The sequence below is a fragment of the Balearica regulorum genome, chromosome 2, assembly GCF_011004875.1.
Source record: "Balearica regulorum gibbericeps isolate bBalReg1 chromosome 2, bBalReg1.pri, whole genome shotgun sequence".
NCBI classification, from domain to species: Eukaryota; Metazoa; Chordata; class Aves; order Gruiformes; family Gruidae; genus Balearica; species Balearica regulorum.
In genome coordinates this window covers 129,887,678-129,912,371 of record NC_046185.1, presented here as the reverse complement: position 1 = coordinate 129,912,371, position 24,694 = coordinate 129,887,678, and the positions used below count along the sequence as shown (strand labels likewise).

Genomic DNA, 24,694 nt, shown 5'->3' with positions numbered 1-24,694 from the left:
CATGAATGACGTGCGTGTGATGAGTTGGCCCCAGGTGCCTAGTGCTCTGGTGACTGTAGGAGAAATCAAGACATCAGCACAGAACATGCAAGCAAGCTTGGGAGAGCTGAAGTCAGGCAAGCTTGATTTTTTTAAATGATGAGAAAAAATATCAATATGCAAAATCCTGACTAGTAAGAGCTAAATAGGTAATGATTATTCATTATTTCCTCACAATACAAGAGTCAGGACAGGCAACAAGCCTAAAAACAAAAGGGAAATATTTTCCTACGCTATTCCACTGTGAAACTCACTGCCACAAAACATTATGGAAGCAAAAGTATAAATGAGTTCAAGAAAATTAGATGGCATCGAGGAAAAAGACCTAAAGGTTACTGAAAACAAAATATTTGCCCACAATTCCACATCACATAGGCCATCAGCCACAAAATGCCAGATGCTAGAGGAAAAACAAAACACCCCCACCGCTACATACCTTCACTTATAATCCCCCCTGCAACTGTCATTATTCACAGTGATCTGTAATGTCTATACGCAGCTGAACTCTGTTCAATAAAGCAGTCTTCTAATACTTACTTGCAACACTAGGTGGCAGGGAACAACATTGGCTCATCTACAGCATCAAGAACCTTGAACATAGTTTCACTTGGCAATTGTTAAGGATTAGCACAACACAGCAATCTAGATCTCATACTTTGTGTCCCTCCATATCCTTGAGCAACATTTCTCAAGTCAAATACTGTGTTCAGAGACCCATATAATTAGTGGTGCCAGAATACAGGCTAATTCCTTCCCCGAGATACCTTGTCCTCTCATTAAGAAACCATGGACATCGCAAAATGTTTCTTCCTCTCCAGACACAGTGCAAACAAACACAGCATGGAGTTGAAATCCTCACGGTCTCCACCTTCATAAAGACACAACATCACAACATTTACCTGATGCCTCTATTTTTCTGAAAAGTCACTTTATTATTTAAAATTCACATCACTTGTATGCTACTCGTGAAAATACTGCAAAAGGGCAATGCTGAAACAAGTTCTGCAACTCGGTTGCAAAGCAGGCAAGCCAGAGCAAACTGTTCTTCAGACCACACTGATCCTCCTGTCAGAATGCTCTTCTGCAAATGAGAAAAGCTTCATACTTCTAACATTTGACTCAAGATCTCCCTCAAAACTTGAGAGGATAAAGGTATGATCTTTCTTCATGAATGCAAGCTCTGAGTTTCAAAACAACTATGTGGGTATATGCAAGGACACCACCTCTGCACTACAGCATAACTTGCTCTTTTCCAAGTTACAGACATTTCCTATGATGCTGCTAACATTAAAAGTGAGAGTCTGGCATTTAACTCCTACTTTGTTCACATAATTTAAAGAAAAACACTGACAATTATTGGCATAGTTGGTAGTGCCCTCCCTTTAGAAGGGCAAAATCAGCACAGGATAGTCATTCTTTTCATTCAGCTTTGTATCATTTTCTCAGCTGTATATAGAGATGCTGATGCCTTCTAGCACAGCTTTTAAAAATCTGCAAAAAAAGCAAGGACAGCACACTGCTTTTCAAGCAGTGACACACAAGAAGGAAGGTCAAGTAATTAAGCCACAGACTAAAAGTTTATATATATATATAAACAGTCACTGAAACTGATCTTAACACACACACAAATCAGAGAAAGAACTGAACTGGATTTTTCACAATGTTTGATAACTGGAAAGTTTGTTTCATTTCTGAAAAATAAGTTAATACAAAATTTAAAAAACACTGATGTGCAAGTCTTTGCTGCATAAAGGAGGTACATTTTCATACTTTAAAATAGTTTAAAACTTTTGTACATAATGAACAGAAATTCTTTTATATAAAACAAAGAGTGTTTCTTAGCCAACAGCAGCTGTCAACCCCAAAACACAGAATTACAACTGTCTTGTTCTCTTGTAGTCTAAGTCATTGCCATTTGTGTCAAAAAAGTTATGCCACCCTTGTCTACAGCTCATCATGCTTGTATGTAAATTCCCTTGCAGATATGAACCCATCGCTGTCTTCATCTTCTTTATCAAATATGTCTTCAACCAAAGCATCATGCTGGGTGTCATTTACCACTGCTCCATGCTTTTCAAATTCTTTCTTCAAGTAAATTTTCACCTATTAAACAAAAGGTAAGTTAATGTTTTTAGGCTTATGAAAGAATTGATTATTGTAATGTACGAGGGGGCCACTATGTTCAGGATAGTGGTATTGGACAATAGATTCCTTCCTATACCACTGCGAAAACAGTACTTGTCTGACTGATTCTGCAGCCCTATTCAGTGATGAAAGACTCTTTGGAGACAGTAAAACTAGCAAATCAGTTGCCATACCTTTATGGCATCTGACTAAAAAAAGTGAGCCAAGAAAATTTGTCATCTGAGGTCTACAAAGTATAAATAGGTAGGCAGGGGTTATTAGCTACTAACTGATCAGACACCTAAACAACTTTTTCACATCCTAACACTTTGACAAGCCAGTAGATGTAAATGGCCACCCCAAATTATACAGAAATCCATCCACAATCTTAGCATTTGCTGCTCTAATGGGAATTACATTAACAAAGATTTTTCTAGACAACTCAAAATTTTGAGGGTCAAAGATTCAAGGTAGCTTTTAAACAAACTACTGAACAGTTATTTACACTGAATTAGTTACTAATAGTGAGGAGTGTTTTGAACAACATTGTCTCATTTTTACTGAGCTTAAGGTTTAACTGTTGAGATGCCAAGTTTTTTAAGTAGCAGAGCCTTCTACAATAATATCAATACCAACACAGCCACCTATTAAACAGATGCTGCTTGTATAACAAGAACTACAGCAGATGAATTTCTACTTCCAGTTTATTAGTAAATCAGCAACTAACTCAAAGCCCTGGAGTCTGGTTTTATTTCTAAAATGTTTTCCTTCATCCAAATGTCCCATAATGTGGGGCACACATCAGTCATGTGCCTACAGCTCAGCTTTCTGAGGCCACTTTTGAATCCCCAGTCCAGCAGTTCTGCTGGGATGCAGGGCTCAGTGTAGTGCAGCATAGATGTGCATCTTTGGCTTAGTTTTACTAAGAAAACCTCCACTATTTTTAAGATGTAAGAAAGTATGAGAGCTGAAGTCATGCAAGAAAGACAAAGCACAGACAGGACCTTAACTGTTAAGCCAGGAATAGTAGTTCAAGAGCATTCAGCAGCAATGATACCAACACAAAAAGGCATAAAACTCCAAAGGAAAAAAAGCAGAGAATTGGAAGGCAGCAACATTGAAAGTCATCTCCAGAGAAGAACATAGACTCACCCTTCCCCACATGACTAATAACCACTTGATCAGCAATAGCTTTTTGGGTGTCTTCCCATTCATGATGGGCGTATCAGTTCAGTAGCTATGCTAACAACTCAGTCCTAATTAGCCACACTGTGCATCACTCAATAAATAATTGCCTTAAACACTCTTAAATAGTGTGCATTTCACTTGCAGAGTTACTCTGTACGCAGTAGTACCTAAAGATCTAACATGATCCTGTTACGGAAGTATCTAAGCACAAGTTAAGCTTATCTTTCCCATTGCACTATCTCATCCTGTTAGGTTTGCTCACAAGACGGGCAACTCACTCACCTCTTGCTTCGACAGTTTCCAGTCATCATTAAGATCCATCTCTTGGAATGACTCATGAGACCTTGGTCCATTCCTAATTTCTAGAAGGTCAATGTTGAAAATCAGTGTGCTCTCAGGTGGAATTTTTCCTGCCCAAAATGGTAAACATGGAGAAAAAGTTAACACAACTATGTATTTAGTACCAAACAAAAGCCATATGTGTCAGAGCAATGTTACAGTAATCCTACTACTTTCAAAACATCTGGCAATTTGAACTAACAAGGATAAGTATCTGTAACAGAGATCAGCGTAACTATTTCAGAGTGTAGCCTGGACCCTGAGCAGCCCTTATAGCACACACAATTTTAGATGCAACTAGTTTTGTTAGACTAGTACGTGTTGCTAAGAGCTCATTTTCAGTAATCATCACAGGTTTACGATACAAGGCTCTTGAATCCTTTTTTTCCTGGCCAGAGCCAGACAGAGTGCAAGTGGAAAACAGTGTGTGGTGGGTTTGCATAGCAAGGTTTTGGTAGCGGGCGGGGGGGGTGCTACAGGGGTGGCTTCTGTGAGAAGCTTCTAGAAGCTTCCTCTGTGTCTGATAGAGCCTATGCCAACTGGCTCAAAGGCCAAGGCCAAGCCAATCAGCGCCTCTGTGATAACATATTTAAGAAAGAGAAAAACCAGCTAGAGAGAGCTTTTGCAGCCAGAGAGAAGAGTGAGAAGATGTAAGAAACTCTGCAGACACCAAGGTCAGTGCAGAAGCAGGGGCAGGAGGTGCTCCAGGCACCGGAGCAGAGATCCCCCTGCAGCCCATGGTGAAGCAGGCTGTCGTCCTGCAGCCCATGGAGGAAGGATGAGGGGGTGTAGAGATTCCACCTGCAGCCCATGGAGGACCCCACGCCGGAGCAGGTGGAGGCACCTGAAGGAGGCTGTGGCCCATGGGAAGCCCACACTGGAGCAAGCTCCTGGCAGGACCTGTGGACCCGTGGAGAGAGGAGCCCACACTGGAGCAGGTTTGCTGGCAGGACTTGTGACCCCATGGGGGACCCACACTGGAGCAGTCTGCTCCTGAAGGTCTGCACCCCGTGGGAGAGACTCACGTTGGAGAAGTTCATGAAGGACTGTCTCCTGTGGGAGGAACTCCATGTTGGAGCAGGGGAACAATGAGAGGAGTCCTCCCCCTGAGGATGAGGAAGCAGCAGAAACAACATGTGATGAACTGACTGTGTAACCCCCATTCCCCATCCCCCTGTGCTGCTGAGGGGGGCAGAGGTTGAAGCCGGGAGTGAAGTTGAGCCTGGGAAGATGGGGAGGTGTTTTAAGATTTGATTTTATCTCTCATTCCTCTACTCTGTTTTGCTTGGTAATAAATTAGATGAATTTCTTCTCTAAGTTCAGTCTGTTTTGTTCATGACAATAATTAGTGAGTGATCTCTCCCTGTCCTTATCTTGACCCACAAGCTTTTCATTACACTTCTTTCTTCCCTGTCTAGTGAACAAGGGGAGTGATAGAGCAGCTCTGGTGGGCACCTGGCCCCCAGCCAGGGTCAACCCACCACACAGTGAAAGACTGCACAGCCAGGCAGGTGGCCACTACTGCAACACAGCCAAGACCAATGGACAGAGTACCAGAGAGGTAGAGTTCAGGCCTCCTGATACACCATTAACTTCACCAGTCTCCAAATTCCTCTCCACTGCCAATTGATACCTTGTACCTGCTATTCTGCCACTGGAAAAACTCTTCTTGCAGAGAAAGACAGAAGGGCAGCAATGTTATCAGTATCCCATAGCTGCCTCTGGACTGCCACCACACAAAGTACTGAGCTATTTCCAAACACAGAAAAAACTAAGTATCTAAGTCTGCTCAAAAGACACATGTTGGTATCATTCCATTTTTGATGCAGGTGAACAGACTGATAACTTCTTAATAGTGCCAAAGACCACTACTCCGCCACCACCTCCCCCCCACAGGATTTCAGTGTATCAGGCACTAGTTTTTACAACGGTGTGTATGCCTTCACACTAACGGCTGAAGCTACTGTCAAAGACCTTTTAGCGCACCACTTTGGTCCTATTAAGCCCCTTCCTCTATAAGGAGCAAATATATTTCTATACTGGATGGCAGCACCTCAAAGAAATATTCCTGTGCCTTAAGAAGTTAGGGAAAAAAAATAATCTACACCTACTATTTTAGAGCTATGGTGTTAAATACACCCTGAGGTACAGCAACAAATGGGCTTATAGGTTTCTGGGATAAATAAATATGCAGAAACTTCTGGAAATACAAGGCACAGTGACCTGCTCAGAGTTTGGAACACAGGTAACTTTTCTGTTACAGAAAAAGGCATCTGACTCATCATTCAAGTTGGACAGCAAGCAACCAGGTGGTAAGCTAGTGAAATTATGTGCATTCAGAGGAAAGCATGAAGAATATGGAATAACTCTGTCTTCAAGGGCATTGTTGTGGTTTAACCCTGCAGGCAGCCAGAACAGCCACACAGCTGTTTACTCACTTCCCCCCTCCCAGTTGGAGGGAAGAAAGAATTGAAAAAAAGGTAAAGCTTCTGGGTTGAGATAAAGTCATTTTAATAGGACAGAAAAGGAAGAGAATAATAATAAAAGAATACACAAAACAAGTGATGCACAGCAAAATTGGTCACCACTGGGACCCAATGCTCAGCTAGTTTCTGAGCCGCACCGCCTCCCAGTCAACCCCCAAGTTATATACTGAGCATGACATCATATGGTATGGACTATCCCTTTGGCCAGTTTGGGCCAGCTGTCCTGGCTGTGCCCCCCACCCCCAGCTTCTTGGGCATCCCCCAACTTCTCATTGGCAGGCCAGTGTGAGAAGCTGAAAAGTCCTTGACTGTTGGCAACAACTAAAAGCATCAGTGTGTTACCAACATCATTCTCATCCTAAATCCAAGAAATACAGCACTATACCTAGTGCTAGGAAGAAAATTAACTCCTATCCCTGTCAAAACCAGAACAGGCAGCATTTGAAAACAGCAAAATAATTATGTTCAAATACTTCAAAGTTTTCCTAAAGCAAGTAATTTCTTACAGCAGCTAGCAGTGTTTACTTGTTCAACCTTGCACTAAAGAGAGGTGAGGCTTGCAAGTCTCTGAAGAACAACTGTAGTGCTTTGCATATTAATCAAGGCAATTAGGCCTGTGATGACTACATGAGCATTGCCACATTTAGTATCTTTGTGGCAAAGTTTACAGTTGTGGTCAGTTAGTCAACTGTATCTAGTGAGGATATATCAAGCTATAGCCCTATTTCTGGTAGGTACTATACAATTTCCTGTTCTCTACTAGAAACACAATTACTTCTAATACTACCTCCTGAATCCCAAACCACAGCTTCTAGAAAAACATGTTTTAAAAAGGATACTCTCAAGAAAGGAGAGTACAGCATACTACTTAGCCTATGTTCAGTCCTACTTGCTAGAAAATACAGACATGCAAATACTCCTCATTCCTAAACCAGTCTCAGATTAGTGGGAGAGGACAGTAGCAGGAAGGATTATATGTTCCAAGACATTTATCCTTTCTGCTTTGAAACCTTGCATTACCTTAGGTCATTTGTGTTAACTTTTTTTTAGCAATTATTAGAATATTTTGTCATGACAACAGCTAACTAAAACTCCATAAAGCAGAAAAAGTAACCTTCCTGCATGTTTCAAACTGTCACTCATGTCACTGCAAATTGCAGATCTGGCCCTCCCTTTAAAATAGGAATCTGGAAATGTTTGAAAGAAAAATGCCCAAACACCATCAGCAGTAGACAGGTTGAGAAAAGACTACAAACCATGCTTTTATCTGTCTGTAAATCATTCAACACATTCTCAGTAGATGCCAGCAGGACTGTCCACATAACTGCATATCTTACTATGGATAAGAGGGACCAGTACCCAAACTGAAAACAGCTAAAAGAAGGAAAGAAATAAGTGTCCCTATATGGAGAAGTAAACAGTGACTTTTCACTATATCAGCTAAGAACTGGTTGGGCAGCAGCACAGGGAGTTTCTTCAGGCTCTAAAAGAAACCAGCAAACAAACGAGGCTTGCACATGCACATTCATGAAGTATCACCACAAACACAGATGCAACAACTAAAAAGCCAACTGTTACCTAAGCAACCATTTCCAGCTTGACTATAAAAAGAAGAAAAAAAAAAAGCAGAGCACTGTTGAGCACAGCACTAACAGAAAAGACACTCAGAGCATACAGCACAGCAGCTACCATCAATTCTTTCCTGCCACCCACCCCCTGCCACCCTGCATTCACCATGGAACCACTTAATGGTTATTTCTGCAGAAAGCAAATTTGTGAGAAAGAACACCTGACTCCATCAGGTTTTCTTATTTAATGGAATCAGCCTGGAAAGCCTGAAAGCTTGCTAACCTCTTACGCCAAGGAGAAGAGTAAAATACAGAGATTAAAAACAATTAAAGGGAAGGGCTTCAGCTGCTTTACCTTTTCCTTCCTTTCCATAAGCAAGGGCTGGTGGAATAGTTAGCTTCCGCTTCTCTCCCACACACATGTCCTTCAAACCTTTGTCCCAGCCTTTGATAGCTTCCCTTATGCCAAGGGTAAACCACATAGGTTGACCATTGTTATGCTTGTGCCTGGAAAAGAACATGATAAAACAGTCTTTAGACAGTGAGTTCCATAAAAGGCACACAGAGCAGATGGAAGATGCTCACAGCCTAGATATAAAATTAAAAACCCAAAACACACCACTACACGGCACTTCGGTATTTCTTAAATGAAATACTTAAGTTTTAAAGACTTTAAAACTTATGCCTTGCATGACAAGCTTCCTGAAGAAGTGGAAAGAAACAAAACACCTATGTAGCATGTTTATGACAACACTGAGCAACTTGGATGCCCACCTATATTTCCCTGATCACCTATTTCCACTTTGAAACTGATCAGACTAGAAAAGCACTTCTATTTAAAAGTCTACATTCAAGGCCATGCATATTCTTTGGTAAATTGCAAATCAAAAAACAGCTTGGTCATGATTACAATATACCTTATAACATGCTCAGAAGAATCAGCCACTTCTCTTCCAAAACAGCCATTAGGGAAAAAACCAAACTAACTACACAACAGATAGCCTAGAAAACCCAGAAACAAATGCATGCAAAACATTCAAGTTTAAAACAGGCAGACAAGCTCCTTTTCCAATTTAACCAGGTGGTACACTAGGACTACTTTCACTCTACTGACAGACACAGAACTTTAAAAGCTCTACTAGTCATGCAGGAAAGGTACTTAACAAGAAAACAGAGCACTTACAGAAGTTAGTCAGCAGCAAAAACTCAAGAGTGTCACTAGAGCTCCTTTTAGAGAGGCAGGTTAACTACAAGAGAAAATTAGTGGGATTTTAGTTTAAATTGTTTGCAGGACCACGAACATGCAAAATATTCTTTTTTTAAAAAAAAAGTTCCATAAAAGTAAACTTCAGACATAGCCTACAGATACTTGAGGATTTCACTATCTCCCACTATTAACACTTCATTGATGTTTTACAGGAAAGGCAACATTAGCAGCTCGTTGTAGACTCTTAGCAGACTCCCTCGAATTTCTGGCTCTTCCTCCTACTTGCATTACAGTAGGTCTGGTATGTCGATTTGTCTGGTCGGGGGCAGGTGAAGAATATGCCGTTTCAGTAATGAAAAGGTGTCATTGTGCTGCCAGTACTGGAAGGCTATATATATATATACACACACACATAGAGAGAGTCAGACTTCTCTCCTAGAAGTTTGCTTTAGAAACCAGATAGAAATTCATGCATAGCATGAATAAGCAGAAGACTTATTAAACCACTGAGATCATATACCAAAACCTGTGTCTAAATTGCAAAAGAGGACACCACATGGCTCTACTTTCTACAGACTAACCAGAAAACAAAACCTAAATAAGAATTATTTTGTAGCCTCGATCTGGTAAATGGAAAGCAGATAAGCTTTACTGTTAGTCTTCACCTTGAACAGCATTGTGAGTCAATGCTTCCTAAACTGTCCAAGTGTAAAGGCAAACCAAACTTTCTGAAAATAGGTGGTGGTGGAAAGGGTCCCACAGACAAGTTTATGCAGCGTTATTTGAGCTATTCTAATTCAATAAAGAATAAAATCTAGGGCATGCTACTAAAATGCATCCATTGCTTTTGCTTCCCTGCACACAGGTGAACACAAGTTTTGGGAGGGAGAGGTAATTTAAAAAATAAAATAAAAAGCCACTTGCCCTCAACAAAACACTCCTCACAGATGAAGACCTATTTGTTTCACAACAAAACGCTCCTCACAGATCTATTTCACAGATGAATTGCAGGCCACTGTGAGGGGTCCCGATTCAGGAAAGCACTGCCAGAAGAACTACTTACGTGGAGTGAAACATGGAGCCATCCCTCTCTAAGTAACCCTCATAGTGAACCAGCATCATGTCCCCCCACTTAGTCCTCCTGTGGCAGATGAACGGCTTCTGCAGCACCTCCACCTTCACGTCGGCCGCGGGGATCAGCGCCGCGGCCGCGCAGCCCAGCGCCGCGCCCAGCAGGGCGGTCCGCAGCGCCGCCGCCATCGCCGCCCCACAGCCAGGACCTCACCTCACCGGGCCGCCATCCCGCACCCCTCGCCTACGAGCCTGGCGGCGCGGCTCCCCGCGGCAACGGCACTTCGCGCCCGCCCAGCAGACGTGGCAACGGCCCACACAGCTGGCAGCTCCCGGCTTCCGACGGCCTAGGGCTGGATGAGCACCCCCTGATTGGCTCGCCTCAGAGCGCGCCCAGAAAAAACAGTCGCCCATTGGGGCAGGCCCCTGTCCGTCCCTCAGCTTGCCCAATCGGCAGCAGAGTTCCGTGGGAGGGGCGCTAATTGAAGGGAGAAGCTCCAGGAAGCGAGCGTTAGCGAGCGAGGGAGCCCTGCGGAGCACTCACACAATAGAGCCGGCTTCTGCCGACCGCCGATTGGGCGGCACCCTCACGGAAGGCGCATTTCGATTGGCTGCGGAAGGCCACCTGCTTTGGGCGTTCTGCGCCCGCCCCCCTATTTCGCCCATCAGTCACGTGGGTTGCGATTCCTAGAACTGTTTGCGCTTCCGTAGCGCTGCGGAGTCGTTCTTTGGGTGCGCGGTAGTGGCGCGTTCTGCGCTAGGAGCGTGGTGGCGGGGGGCAGGCTCGGCGGTGGGGGCCGGGCCGGACAGGCAGGGCGGGCGGTGCCCCGCTATGGCCCTGGGTGCTGGCGGCGCGGCGGGGCGCGGGGGGCGGCGGTGGCGGGCGGCGTGACTCCGCCGGGGGGCGGCCGCGCTGCATGGGGGCGGAGGCCGGCCGCCATGGAGGGGGTGCTGTACAAGTGGACCAACTACCTGAGTGGTGAGTTGCTGCCAGTCCTCAGCCTCTCGCGGGGTGGGCTTCCCTAGTGGGACGGGTGCCGTCACCTTCTTTTTATATATATCTATATTTATATAAGTATATATGTATATATATGTATTTCCTGAGCCTGGATCAGCGCTGCTCCGTGACCCCGCCATGTCAGGGACCAGCTGCGGCTCACCCTGGTTTTCAGCTGTGCTGCCACATTGCCACCGTCCAGCGCTGGAGGAGGCGTTTAACCCACCCGTGGGTGCCAGCGCTCGTCCGGCGTGTCCCTTGCCCTCCCTGGGGTTGTGGGTTATTTTGAATGCATTAGGTTATGCTCGCCAGCAAACTTACCCATTCTGTACGTCCCTGTGAAACTTTTATTGCTTTTGTTGAGTTGCTTTAGGGAGTTGGGGGAATCCCAGACCTGGGAGGAAAAGGTCTAGTCACACTTGGGGGATTTGGATGAAAATACATTAAAAAAAAAAAAAAAAAGGTACTGTCTTGCTAGCACTAGGCCCAGATTTTAATTTTTTGGGTGTTCCTTGTGCCACGAGACGCTTGACTTTTGTAGCAGACTGGAGGCAGCCACGCATGGCCAGGGTTTCCTCAGCGGCGGTTAGAGGCGGTGGAGTCAGAAACACCACAGAGGTGGGGAGGGTCCGGTGCCACCCGTGTTCCTGTGGGGTGTCCACTGCCGGACACATTGGAGTCGGAGGTGGCTTGTAATTCAGGGTGCGTGGATGGGGTCTTGCCTGGGGCAAGCCTGTCTGTGGTTTGTTGAAACAGTTTGGAAACTGGATGGTCAGAGAAAAATAACCACGACCTTGACATTGCCAGGTGCAACTTTTGTTTGGTAATGTAAGTAGGAGGGTTGCCTTCTTGCTTGATTTTTTTTTCAAAGAGGCTGGAACAGCTGCACCTCTCTGGTTAGGTGGGAAAGTGTAGGAAATCAAAATTAAACAAAGAAAAACTGTAGTGCAAGCAAGTGATGAATTCATGTGACAAGGGGATGGGGGGAGTGGTGCACGAGGCTGGATTTATTGGTGTGCTGGAAGATTGCTGCGGCTTTTTCCCTTTAGACAATAGGTATTCTGAGAGAGGAATCAAAAATTGTCAGGTCTCAGTGAATAGACACAGATATTATTTTTTTTTAATTATTTGTGGACGCTTTTATGGAGTGTGAGGCGGTAGGAGCAGCCATGCTTGGCTTTTCCATTTGAATTGTAGAACTTGGGCAGTGTTATTAGTCCTTTTCCCATAATAAAAACATCCATGGTTCAGTTGATCTAAAGTTTTATATGTTTGTTTTTCTTTGCATTGGTTAGGTGCTGGGGTGTATTTGGAACCCTTGCGCTTGCTTTCATGCCGTGAGACCTGGGGAATGTGTGTCTGTGGGAACCAGCGCGTGTGTAGGTGACTGGTGTATGGCATTGTAGCGTTTGTGCCCAAGTGTGCGTGTGGTAGGATCAGCTGGACTTGTCTTTTGTTTTGATGGCAAGATGAAGACTAAGAACTAGTAATATTCCAGTTCCATCAAAACTAGATAGTTTTTTTGCTAGCCACATTGATAAACACTTTCAACCAAATGACCCTTCATGAAGAAGGGTGTCACTTTGTAAACCTCAGTCTAAATGAATGCAGAGTGAAGGAATCTCTTTTCCTTCAAGGTGTGACATTTGCCCCAGCTGTAAACTAGATGTATTTTTGTTCTCAACAGAGAAAATCTGTGATGGAGGATTGAAGCATCTTTCTGATTTCTTTGCTGAAACTTGACTCTGCTAGTAAGTGTGGTGGTCAAGGTCACTCCATGCTTTTTCTTAGGTTGCAGAAGGCCTGTTGTGTGTTTGAGACTGGTGAATTTGCTGTTCTGCAAGCTAAGTAGGCTTACATGTGCTTTCTTTTGGCATAAAATGAAGACTTCCTGCCCTGAAGCCATTAAGTTATAAATTTGTGCAATGATGAAAAAAAAAAGTATCATGCTGGAATGTGACATTTATCGTAGCAGTAGCACAGAGCTGGGGAGTGAGAGACAGGAAAGCCTCCTTTTGGGGATTAAGGGAAGCAAGAGGGTTCAACAGGTCATCCAGAACAGTATTTCTGTCAGAACTCTGCCCCCAGTATGCTTTTCCTCTTGCTTGAGGTTAACTAATCTGGTGCTGCATGGTGTAAACAGTATACGCAAAAAGTAGGGGAAATCTGTCATCTCTGTATGTTGGTGTATGCCTGTGTTACTAATGCAATGCTGATGCAAACTTACACAGCAGGTATCTTATGCCCTTTCCTCCTCGTAATGAGGAACACACCTTTGTTTCACACAGAGAGGAGAAAAGACATTCACCAAACAACAAGCTTAAAACTGTAGAAAAGAACTGCTTTCCCTTCTAGCTGTGAGAAAGGAGATGATCGAGTTTGTTGGTAATTGAGTCTTTTCTGGGAATTTTGGTTTTATAACATCTTCTGTCATCGCCATCATGAGAGGTCAAGTCCACATCAACCTCTTTCCCCCCAGCCCTTGGGCAGGGAGCTAGATCTGTGTTGCAAATTACAGACTAATTGACAGCAAGAACATTTCAGAAGTAGGAAACAAGTTTGGCTTTCTGCAGGCAAAGGTCAGAAAACATGGCGTGATTGCCAACAACTGCAAGACTGATTAGCTTGCCGTACTGCTCAAACAAGTTATGTTGTTTTATAATAAATGGACTTGTTTGCTTTATGTAGATTAGGATAAATTAGATTAGCATTACTTGGTTTCTGCTTGGAGACAGGGTTTTTCCTCTGGTATTAATCCTGCACTGATGTTGTGGTTTCAACATGCAGGGGTTCCATTGCTGCCTCTGAAATCTCTGAGTTTGGAGAACTTAGGTTTTAGAGTTTTTCCTCTCCCTTAATGCAATGGCCACCAGATAATGATTTCTCAAAGTGATAGTTTTGTTTAAGTTCAAGCTAAGTGTGGCAAGTTTGGATCAGTTATGCAAGCACACAGATCTAGCCTAGAAAGTCCGCTTGAGATCTTGCGTTTGCACTGTGTCCTGAGATTGTTCTTGTCTATGCTTCCCCCACTAAATTGATTAAAACCTTAAGGGAACAGGGAACTTTGCAAGCAGAATTATCACTGACATATAAAGTGTGATAGCACTTTTTCATTTGGGCAAATACATGATGCCTCTGCAATCTTCAGATTATTAATCCTCAAAACCCAGAGCTGGGTGACTTAAACCATGCAGGTGTGCAAGTTGGCCTCAGCTGAGCCTACAGTCAAAATGTGTAACTTGATCTTAAAAAATTCCTAGATTTCATCCTTTGCCAAAACTCTCTATCTAATGGTAGCATTGCTTGGTAAAGGTTGTGGGGGCTAAAGATGGGTTTATGGCATGGATAAAGGGAGTATAACTCTTACTGTAGTAAGCAGTTGGGGTGATAAAAGCATCACTCTATACATTCCCTATAGCTCCTCGGTCTGTTGTGCTGCTGCTGCCTGTGGTCCTGGCTGAGCATAAAGCATTTTGACGTGGACAGCATCAAAGCCGTATCCTGGCTGCAGTGTGGTAGCAGAACTGATCTCCAACCAGGGGATGCTGCTTGCAGGATAGAGAAAGGAGAGTGCGGAGGTGAACCGCATCTGAAGGCTGCTCCTCGCTGTTTGGAAACTGTCTCCTATAGGACTCTCCAACTGAACTCAAGCTGCAATTCACGCTCTTGGTTAAGCATGCTTTCTGATTACGATATTTCTTTAGTCTTTGGAGATTGCCTTGTAAAAATAATCCCAGATTTTGATTTCTCACCAGGTTTATAGAATGAGTAAGCTATCACTTACCCACAGGGAAACAGAGTGTGGAGTTGGGGAATACCTTCCTTCAATGGTGTGTGAGAGAGCTTGGTGCTTTCAGTCGATTTTTCTGCTGAAATTCAATTCAGTTCAGATCTTCAGCGTAGGGCATGCCTTACCTGGGATCACTGACCTCAGGCAGGATTGCAGCTGACTCTGGAAGAGGTGGTATGTATCAGGTCTTGGCTTGGAGATCAAAGGCAACTTCATAATTACAAAGAAAAATGCTGACTGCCTCCACTGACTTGCCTAGTATTCTCTATATGCTCCATGAAATGGCTTTGATCACTTTTCTTCACAAAGCTAAACTTTTCCTGGTCTTTAGATATTCACTTCCTTAATTGTGCTGAGTAACTCTAACCCTAATTCATCTTCCTCGAGGCATGACACCCTTGCATTCATGCCATCACTAGTGACGCTGCATCATACCACATGCCATAGTTCACTCTCCCTACCTTCCTGTCTGTAATCATCCACTCTCATTTTATTGTTGTGCTCTGAATTCTTTTCCGTTTATCCTGAGATGCCAAGAGCCAGCACCAAGAAGTAAATTTCAGTTTTCACATAAAGCTTTAAATTACTCTTCTGTCTAATGATTCAGAATTCCTTAACAAACTTGTGAGGACAGCTCAAGCAAATGTGAAAGAGTTTTAGTTCTCAGAGTTTGAATCTGGATGCACATGATACTGCTCGGAGTGAGTCTTTGTTTTGAGACTTTAATTTAAGAAATCTGACCTTTTAGGATGGGAGACATGTATACTTCCAGTTGATATCAAGCTCTGGAAATAAGGTCCTCTGTTTCCAGGATGGAGGAAGTAATTGAAAACTTCACATTTAGATCAACATTTGGTTCTAAAAAACTTTTGTTTATCATTTTTCCCCTTCTTTTTAGCCTCTGGGTGTAGTCCAAGTTCTGATTGTATAAAATTAGAAGTCTGGCTTTTGTGGGGGTGAACCTGGACAGCTGAGGTTTCTTTTGCTTTCAGGGCAATGGTCTGCCCAGTATTACTGACCATAGCTGCTCTCAGAGATCGGGTGTTGGTTTACATGGATGACCGGGTATCACCCAGTTTTGGCTACACTTTTCACCCAGGATGCTTCAGGGACTCATTAGTTCATTCTCTTTGGATTTTGCATAATTATGTTTGTGTGGTTTGACCTTCTCGTGCCTCTCTTCCCTTCTCCCCTGTTTTTCTTCAAGCAGCAATCTTGCTTTTGTCACACCTTTTTGGAATTGAGTAATGTGCTCGCAGCAGAAAAGTTTGATGAGGCTGCAGGGATGGAAATCAAGTGTCCCCTCCATCCTCTGTAGGTGTTAGAGCGATGCTGCAGAGCCTACACGGTGCAGTGTTACCTGCCAGGTATGCTGCAGTACCGGTGCCTCTGCATTCAGTCCTCCTGCACCAAAATAAATAAGTGATTGCAGGGAATGGCTGGGTAGGACAGAAACGAAAGGTGTGGCAGAATGATGGTGAAGAGATACCACCATGTGATATCTGTATGTGTTTACATAAATTTATTGGCTCAGTCTGGCCTGATAACCACCCCAGGGGTCAGAGAGGAGCTGCTAGTTTGCTGGGGCAAAGTATAAACAGTTTGCTGGGAAGTTGTCATGGGTTTAGTCCCAGCTGGCAGCTGAGCACCATGCAGCCACTCGCTCACTCTCCTCTCCCCCTCTCCCTCCCCAGGGAGTACAAAACAGTACTTAACAGAATATACAAAACTGGTGATACACAATGCAGTTTCTCACCCAAGGACCGTACAAGTCAGACCACACTCCTCAAGCCGGACCATCCCCGAGCCATGCATTCTGGAGCTGCTGCTGCCCCTCCCCAGCTAGCCCCCGTTTTATACTGAGCATGATGTCACATGGTATGGAATACCCCCTTTTGCTAGTTTGGGTTACCTGTCCTGTCTGTGTCCCCTCCCAACTCCTTGTGTACCCCCAGCCATCCCACTGGCAGGGTGGTGCCAGAAGTAGAAAAGGCCTTGACTCTGTGTAAGCGCTGCTCAACAACAACAGGTCTATATAACAAAAACATCTTTATATTATCAGCACTGTTTCCAACACAAATCCAAAACATAGCCCCATACCAGCTACTATGAAGAAAATTAATTCTCTCAGCTGAAACCAGGACATTGTCCACCCCTTATTCCATACTATTCACGTCACGCTCAGGTCCCACGCAATTCAATACATCCTCATTAACCACTACCACCTTTCTCATCCCTTGTTATAATATAATATGCTGATATCATTCCCTTAGTCTGTGGACTACCCTTTTAAAATGTCCATAAATGTCCACAAAATGTCCATTGAGTTCACTCAGCCCATAACCTTGGGGTCCATTTATCATAAGTCTCTCAGGGCAGGAGTGATGATGTGTACTGTTGGATTCCTACATGCTGCATTCCGGAACTTTGGACTGGTATGTTTGGTGTGGTCTGTGGGTTGAAGGTGTTGATTTTCAAGGAAGTTGCTGGGCACCAGTTGCTAAGGTCAGTTCTAATTCCATCATTGCAGTATTCGTTAGTTCCGGTGATTCTTACTGTAATACCGTTGATATGGCATATAGCAATTGTAGCAGTGATAATGTACAATGACAGGCTTATTTAGCAATTAACAACATACACTGTAATTTATTGGCTATTCTCACCTAAAATCAGATCCTCTTGAGGTACACATCAGACCTTAGCCTCGGGGCAGGTCTTTGGATGGTACTCTTAAAACACCTTTTTGTAACCTTGAACAAAACTTGAAATACGTTCAGGAGATATAATAATATGAACACACTGGCTTGAACATCCCAAGAATAATCAACATTTTCAAAAGCTGCTGCAACTAGCCTGAAGGGAAAAAAGAGGGTGAAAGAGCAGAAGGAAGTATGTCCCTCTGTCTGCCCTGTAGATTGAGTGCGATTGTTAATCAATTCAAAGAGATGTCCAAGGTACGAGTATGACAGCAAAACCCAATACAAGTACCAAATTAAGCTCATAGCCATTGATGTTATCGTATCACAAGTTGATATCGCACAGTATAGCAACGTGAGAACCCAGACCCCTCTCCCAGAGGTGATAAACAGCAACATTGCAAGGAATGCATACAGCAAGTAGACCTTTAGATACCACAGCCACATGAAGAAGTAAAACACCATTGTGACCACCATCTGTTTAAAATAATACAATAATTACTTATAACAACTTTGTTTTAACACACTCGGGGAAGATCTGTTGTTATCTCAACCCTTTGAGCCCCATGTTGGTTGCCAAAAAACGTGGTATGGAATACCCCTCTCAGCTGAAGCCAGAACAGAAGTATAAACAGAGGAGGGAAACTGTCAGGAGCTTTGAATGAATGAATTGGTGTGTCTGAGCAGTGGCCAGGACTATTGAACTTTTGCCTCCATCCCTTGCCACGATCCCCTCTCTGCCCTTCATCCTTTCACTGTGTCCCCTTCAAAAATGTCTGGCTGCTGGTACATTGTGCTCTCCATGCCTTGGCTGGTCACTGGCATAAAATTGTTTGCAAACAAACCTGGTTCCTTGTGACGGCAGGATGCTTTTTCAATGCTGCTAGCACTGCCTTAAGTTGTGATTGAAATGAGGGTGAATTTTATGGGACCCCTGGGAGAAAAATCATTTGGGAAGGGGTTACTGTGTTAAAGCCGGTTCCAGCTGTTTCTTGCTTCACTTTAAAAAGCGATAACATTGTTGAAGTGCTAAATCTGTTAAGTTCATTATCTTTAAGGGGCTTTTGATATTGATTCCCACTGTTGATGTGCACATAATCAGAGTAAAATTGCATCTATGGTCATTTCTAGAAGCTACTCTCTAGGTGAGAATAATAGCTCAGAAGAGAGGCATGAATTGTCACACACTCTTGTCTGCCTTTCTGCTGTCCCTCATGGATACCAACTGAATTTTTATCCTGTCAAATTGTTTCACTACAGAATTAAGGCTGTAAAATGTGTTCCAGTCCTGGGGAAGGACTTATATTGGATTTTCTGCTACTTTTTGCAAGACAGCAGCACTGCCTTGGTCCTGTTTGAGCTGTGTTTTCAGCAGCTCTTGTCCAGCTATCAGTCATTGACCCAGCACTGGGCAGACGCTGTGGTTCTGCCCTTGGGCGCTGGGAGATAAAGTGGTAGATGGTAGTATGGTGAATGTATGGCACAGCTTACTTTGCTCAAGGTGAGTTGAAAAGATGGATATTGCTTGTTCTTGCTGTGAGATGTCTCTATCAGAGCTGCCATTCTGTGACTCTTTGGAGACCCTGTGCAGAAAAGTAGGGATCTGCCCCTGCTCTGCCGCTTGCAGCTAAGTTTTGGGTCTTGCCCGTGATATTAGCAGTAGGGATGTGATGAAGGTTTTAATTCTTCCTATTGGGCAGATGTTGCTGTAATGTGGTAATTTCAGAATTATCTCCTATCCACACTCTAAAATCTGAATTAAGGTCAAAGAAGTCCAAAGAGTATCTGTTGCATAAGTTTTTATAAAGATTTATGTTGAAGATCAAGAAATTAATAAGAATAAAGCATTACATAATTTTAGTGGAAAGCAAGCAATAATAAAAACCTGAGTGCCTGGCCTTTGTGCCTTTTAGAAATGCAACTGGAACTGGCATCTCTTAATTGCAGCTTGTTTTCCAGGTCATCAGTTTGACTTCTTGAGTATGTAATTCTCCCAGATGGTTTGGCTGTGTAGATGTCTGACATGATCTACATATCTTCAAATTTTTTTTTTAGTTTTTTTTTCTTCAGTCTTGGCACTATGGAACAAATGCTGTTGGGAGTCTGAGTTGTGTAACATTAAAGTTTGAATTATGTCCAAATTTCAACTGTGTTATCAAGAAATGTCAAGTTTGCTCAGTGATAGCTGCATCCAGACTTCCTGAAGTGTAACGAGGGAAGTAGGCAGAACTTTCAGGCTGTGGAAACTTCTGGAGAAATGTTGAATCCTTAGCAGGCACAGACTGCTTAAATAACTGTTTCTGTAGTGGACAATATCAGATCTTTTAAGTTTCACACAGGAGCGCAATATGTATTACGACTCTAACCAGTGTCTGTGGAGTTGTCTGGAATCTCTTCACTGTCTTCTATGGCAGAGACCTTAAGCTGCTACTCACTTTTACAGTGCTTTGCATTTTATTGTCTTTTTTTTTCTTTTTTCTCCAGCAAGGTCAATTTTTACTATTAATGGCTCTGTGCCTCTAAGATGAGCTGTAGTTGTATGAGCTATATTTTGTCCTGCCTGTGCACAACCAGTATAAATGGGCTCATTAAATTCTTCTTCAGAGTTGTGTTAGTGCTGGCACCAGTAAGACCTCGAAAGGTTTAGCTTTAACTTTGTATCTCAGGTAAAGCCTGAATGCTCAGTTACAGAAATTGCAGTTTTCCCAGGAGAGGTTATGGCGAGAGAATAAAACTGAATAAGCCCAAGATTTGTGTTCGTGAAAGTGTCTTTTTACTGCCTTAGGTTTTTTTCCCCTGCTCTGCTTGTCTGCAAATGTGAAGCTCCTGTAATTGAAGATTGTATCCCTGTTGCACTGCCCATGATTTGTCAGCCACACGCTATTTTTAGCTGGTTGTTTAGGATAACCTTCCCATGGCTGCTGACTCAGTGTCAGTGAGTACCGGGTGGTTAGTGCATCTTCTGACAGAACCTTGCTGTGATTTATTTTTTTATTAATTGGTTTCCTTTTACAAAAATGCATTTTTATTAGTGTGACAATTTTGTTCTGAAAATATATGCTGTCCTAGTTAGCAATTGACTATCATTGTCTTTTTAATACACATCTAATAAAGAAGAGTTAAGTTCTGCAAAGGGAGACAAATAATTGCTGCTTCACCCTCAAAAACAAAAAAAAAGACCCAGAACCAAAAAACCCAACCAAACAAAAACCTCAACAAAATATATTGACCCAGAAAATATTTTTAACCAGCCTCCAAAGTGATGGGGGCAGAGTGCTTTGTATGTTGGCTAATTGATCACCCAGCCTTTGATTGATGGGATGCAATTTGGTTGAGCATCAGCTGCAGTTGTAAGCTGTAGGACTATGGCTGAAATGATTCATGTGCAGCAGCAGGATCTCCAGACTGAATTAGAGGCTTGTATTGACTGTGGCGCTGTGCATTATTTAAAGGATTGGTTCTGTGCCATTGAGTGTCTGAAGCAATTAACTGCTTCTGTCTGCTGAACAATCACCTCCTTTTTTTGTGAGTTCCTCCATATCAATAGTGACTTTTAAGATAGTTTCTTTATTTTGGTGGCAAGGGAAATAAAAATCAGTGTTGCTGTTTTCTTTTTTTTTTTTTAAATTCTCATTCTTGTGATTTTTTTTTTCCTTCATATAAAATAAAGAAGTATTGAGAATACTTTGGCATTTATAATGTTTTTATATTTTTCTAGGAAATAATGGAAGATCTCTGGAAAAGTGTGAAAAAGGATTTATGTTTAATTTGTTTTCCAGGCACCCTGAAGGTTCAGTAACCTAGAGACCAGGTTGGCCCAGGTGCTGTGGTATTGCTTCTTTAAAAAAACCACCAAACAAAAAACCCTAAACCACATTCTTACTATTAGCCTGTGGCTTTAGGGCTTTCTAACCTTAAACTGAGTTGGGCTTGGCTTCAGCAGTAGCCTAAAGAATTGGTCCCTAGCTGGTAAGCAGCAGTCGTTCCTCCAACGTGGCTCCTGCAGAGCTGTGGTGGTTGGTAGAGCCCTGGTACAGGGGACAGCAGGAGTGAGGCCCCTCTGCAAAAATGCATAGGAGCTACGTGGTCTTGCCAAAGTGTTTTTTCCCAGAGATGGTTTGCTGGCACATTGTGGGAGCTTTGCTATCTCACTCCCTTGGTCCTGGCCGGGGAAGCTTGTTGCAGCTCAGTAATGAAAGCTGCTTTCCTCCAGTGACGTTGCTGTTTCATTTCTTCTTAAGTTAATGAGCTTGTAGTTTTTAATTAGACATAAACGATGGCTGTCATGTCTTGTTTGTTTATATCTTTTCATACTGCTGTAGTACTTCCAAAAGAAGAAAACAAAAGGGGTAATTTACTTCTGAGGTCGGGCAGCAGAGTGGGCAAAAGTGGTACCCAGAACTATGGGTTTTGGTCTAGCCTGGTGTTTTGGTTATTCTCTGGGAAGGTATCCAGAAATGCAAGCCATTAATTCAAGATTACTTTTTATTTGGGCAGCAGGAGAATTTCAAGAGCTATTGACAATGGCTTTGTTGAGAGATGGTGTTTAGAAATCCACCATCCGCTTCTGTCCCCTCCTTCCCTTGATTTTTAGGAGTTTCTTGCCCATTGCTTTTCAAGACAGTTTGGCTAGCCTTTCCCACAAGGGAGGTAGACACGTAAGGCAAGACAGCTGGGGTGGCTTTTGGAAAGAGTGAAGAGGTGGGTTGCACAGTGATGGAAGGAATCGAGGGGTGGGGGACTGAAAAGATGGTTTTGGAAGAGAGGGTGAGTCATTGATGCCATGTTAGCAAAACTGCTGAAAACAACATATGATATCTCAGGAACATACTGCTGAGGTCCAGCTGCCCGTGGAAAGGACATGGAGCTGCCAGCAAGCAGGGGTTGTGGTGTACAACATCCAGGCCTGTCCACAAATCTTACTGCTTCAAAGGGTTTAATTTTCCTGGGGTGGACTGAGAATCTTTGGGGCCTTATTTTCAGTGAGTCCCAAATGAGAGAGGTGGTGGAATTGCAGGGAGAGAAGTAACTGAGAAATGCAGTTTTGTTTTTCAGGCTGGCAGCCTCGATGGTTTCTTCTCTGTGGTGGAATCCTGTCCTATTATGACTCTCAGGAAGATGCCTGGAAGGGTTGTAAGGGAAGCATCCAAATGGCCGTGTGTGAAATTCAAGGTAACTAAGATACAGTAACAGCTGCATGAAGTTTGTCCAGTAATGTTGCATTCAAGATGAGATTTCAGGTCACAAGAGCTTTTTGACAGCTTGATTTCTTTGGTATGTATTTGTAGTAACTCAGTAACTTGATCTATATGCCAGTTTTTATTCTACAGTATTTTCAAAATGTTAAGAGAGCTGCAAGCCTCTAATAGAATGAGTATTCTACAGGCAGATGGGTCACTGTTTTTCATGAGCTGTGGTGAGGCTTGCCAGAAGAGGATGCCCTTTCCATAAAGGCTCCCAGACAATACTGTACTGATCGCAAAACTACCTTTCATACACTACCACAGCTGTACATGTGTGTGTCCTGTCTATACCCTAAGTCAGAAGAGAAGTCGTAAAATGGCAGCAGGGGAAGTTTGAGGCTGTAGGTTCCTCCTATTTCATTACTGTTTGACCTGCCACCTAACATATCTGTTGGAATATTCAATTGGGCTGGGAAGGGCTCAAGGACTGGTCTGAAATCTGTGTTGCTTCCAGTTCATCCTGCAGATAACACACGAATGGACCTGATCATCCCAGGGGAACAATACTTCTACCTGAAGGCAAGAAACGCAGTTGAAAGGCAAAAGTGGCTGGTTGCGCTAGGAACTGCCAAAGCCTGTCTGACTGACAGCAGGACACAGAAGGAAAAAGGCAAGAACATCCTCTTGCTGGCACATATTGTTTGCTTTTTGTTTCCCTATCCTTACCCTAGTAGATGTGCACACAAAGATGACAAAATCCATATCTGAACCATGTGCTGATGGGTTCTGTAAGTACAAGGGGTGAGTAGCTCCTGGCTGCGGGTTACTGGGACGCAGACTGTGCATGTGGGTAGGACCCTCAGCTTGTGCGACCACCTTAGTGTGATGAGCCAGCCTCTCATACCAGTAGCTCTTGAGCTTTGGAGTTCCTCAGACCCTTTCCTTCCATGTTCTAACTGGGCTGTCTTGTGCACTTCAAGAATCCCTTAGCAATTAAAATACAGGGTTTAAATGTGCGTACTAGTATTTGGAAACTGAAATCTGATCGTGGTCAGACTATGGAAATTAATTCATTTACCTCTTTGCTTTCATCAACAATCTCACTTTCACGCCAGTGAAAACCCCTCTTGCTTACAAGTGTGGTGTTATTCAGGAGTGAGCGTGAGACCTCATGCCTTAACCTTGCGTAACCTCAGTACAATGACTGCAGAAGATGAGAAACCAGCAAATTATTGTTAATATATCAGTGATACTGAGCGAATGCAGGGGGGCAGCCACTGCCTTTCCCTGAGGTGAGGAATCACTTCTCCTCTTAGCCTTATGTGTATCTTCACCAGACTTTGCATCTACCAGTTCAAACTGAGTCAGAACTGAGCAGAAGATGCTACTGTAGAGTCCTACACAAAGTGAGGATCTGATGCGCAGTGCCTAGAAGCAGAACAAAGTTATATCTATACACTGATATACAGTAGCACAGGGTGAAAAGCTACAGATGTATTTGCAGAACTAAACTGTGTTAGTCTTACTAATAGACAAATTAATTTATTTTGTAATTCTTGGACTCTAATGTAAAAAAATTACTTCTGAAAAATTGCAGATTGACCGATCTGGATTAGTCTGCTCAATTCTGCGCTCTCCAGTACAAGAAACATATGGACATACTGGACTGAGTCCAGCAAAGGGCTACTAAGATGATTAAAAGAAATATGTGATGGGAGAGCTTTAAAAAGATGGAGCCAGACTCTTCTCAGTGAATGGACAAGTGGAAATGGGCATAAATTTAAATTAAAGCAACTCCATTGAGACATAAGCAAAAATGTTTTGTATCTTGAGGATGAGGGAGCACTGAAACAGGTTGCACAGAGAGGTGGTGGAGTCTCCATCCTTTCCAGTGTTCAAAACCTGACTAGATGTGGCCCTGAGCAATGTGCTTTGGCTGACCCTGCTTTGAACAGGGGATCTGCTGATCTCCAGAGGTCCCTTCCAACCTCAACCATTCTGTGATT

General features: G+C 43.2%; 2 protein-coding genes across 4 annotated transcripts in view; one reads left to right on the top strand and one right to left on the bottom strand.

Annotated features, from left to right (window-relative positions):
* Positions 1-950: 950 nt before the first annotated feature.
* On the bottom strand, positions 951-10,496 carry FKBP14 (FKBP prolyl isomerase 14). The gene is made up of 4 exons (XM_075745903.1): positions 10,015-10,496; positions 8,100-8,251; positions 3,634-3,761; positions 951-2,142 (listed from the first exon to the last, which is right to left on the bottom strand). The coding sequence occupies exons 1-4, from the start codon at positions 10,209-10,211 to the stop codon at positions 1,984-1,986; spliced, it is 636 nt and encodes a 211-aa protein (XP_075602018.1). The 5' UTR covers positions 10,212-10,496; the 3' UTR covers positions 951-1,983.
* A 268-nt stretch (positions 10,497-10,764) lies between these two features.
* Positions 10,765-24,694, top strand: part of PLEKHA8 (pleckstrin homology domain containing A8) — a 32,693-nt gene continuing 18,763 nt past the window's right edge. Inside the window, exons 1-3 of one of the 3 annotated variants that reach the window (XM_075745902.1) lie at positions 10,765-11,001; positions 22,561-22,677; positions 23,203-23,358. In XM_075745902.1, the coding sequence (XP_075602017.1) occupies positions 10,962-11,001; positions 22,561-22,677; positions 23,203-23,358 (313 nt within the window). In that variant the 5' untranslated portion in view covers positions 10,765-10,961. Of the gene's footprint in view, positions 11,002-12,748; positions 12,771-22,547; positions 22,678-23,202; positions 23,359-24,694 lie in introns of those variants that run through there. The other 2 variants (XM_075745900.1, XM_075745901.1) reach the window with 2 other exon arrangements.

What these genes read in the sequence shown, in the direction of transcription:
- FKBP14 (XM_075745903.1), bottom strand. Translation starts at nt 10,211, where the DNA reads ATGGCGGCGGCGCTGCGGACCGCCCTGCTGGGCGCGGCGCTGGGCTGC. An exon ending in GGCTCCATGTTTCACTCCAC is followed by an intron (nt 8,252 to 10,014) that starts GTAAGTAGTTCT and finishes GTTCTTTTCCAG; the next exon opens with GCACAAGCATAACAATGGTC. An exon ending in TTATGGAAAGGAAGGAAAAG is followed by an intron (nt 3,762 to 8,099) that starts GTAAAGCAGCTG and finishes CATTTTGGGCAG; the next exon opens with GAAAAATTCCACCTGAGAGC.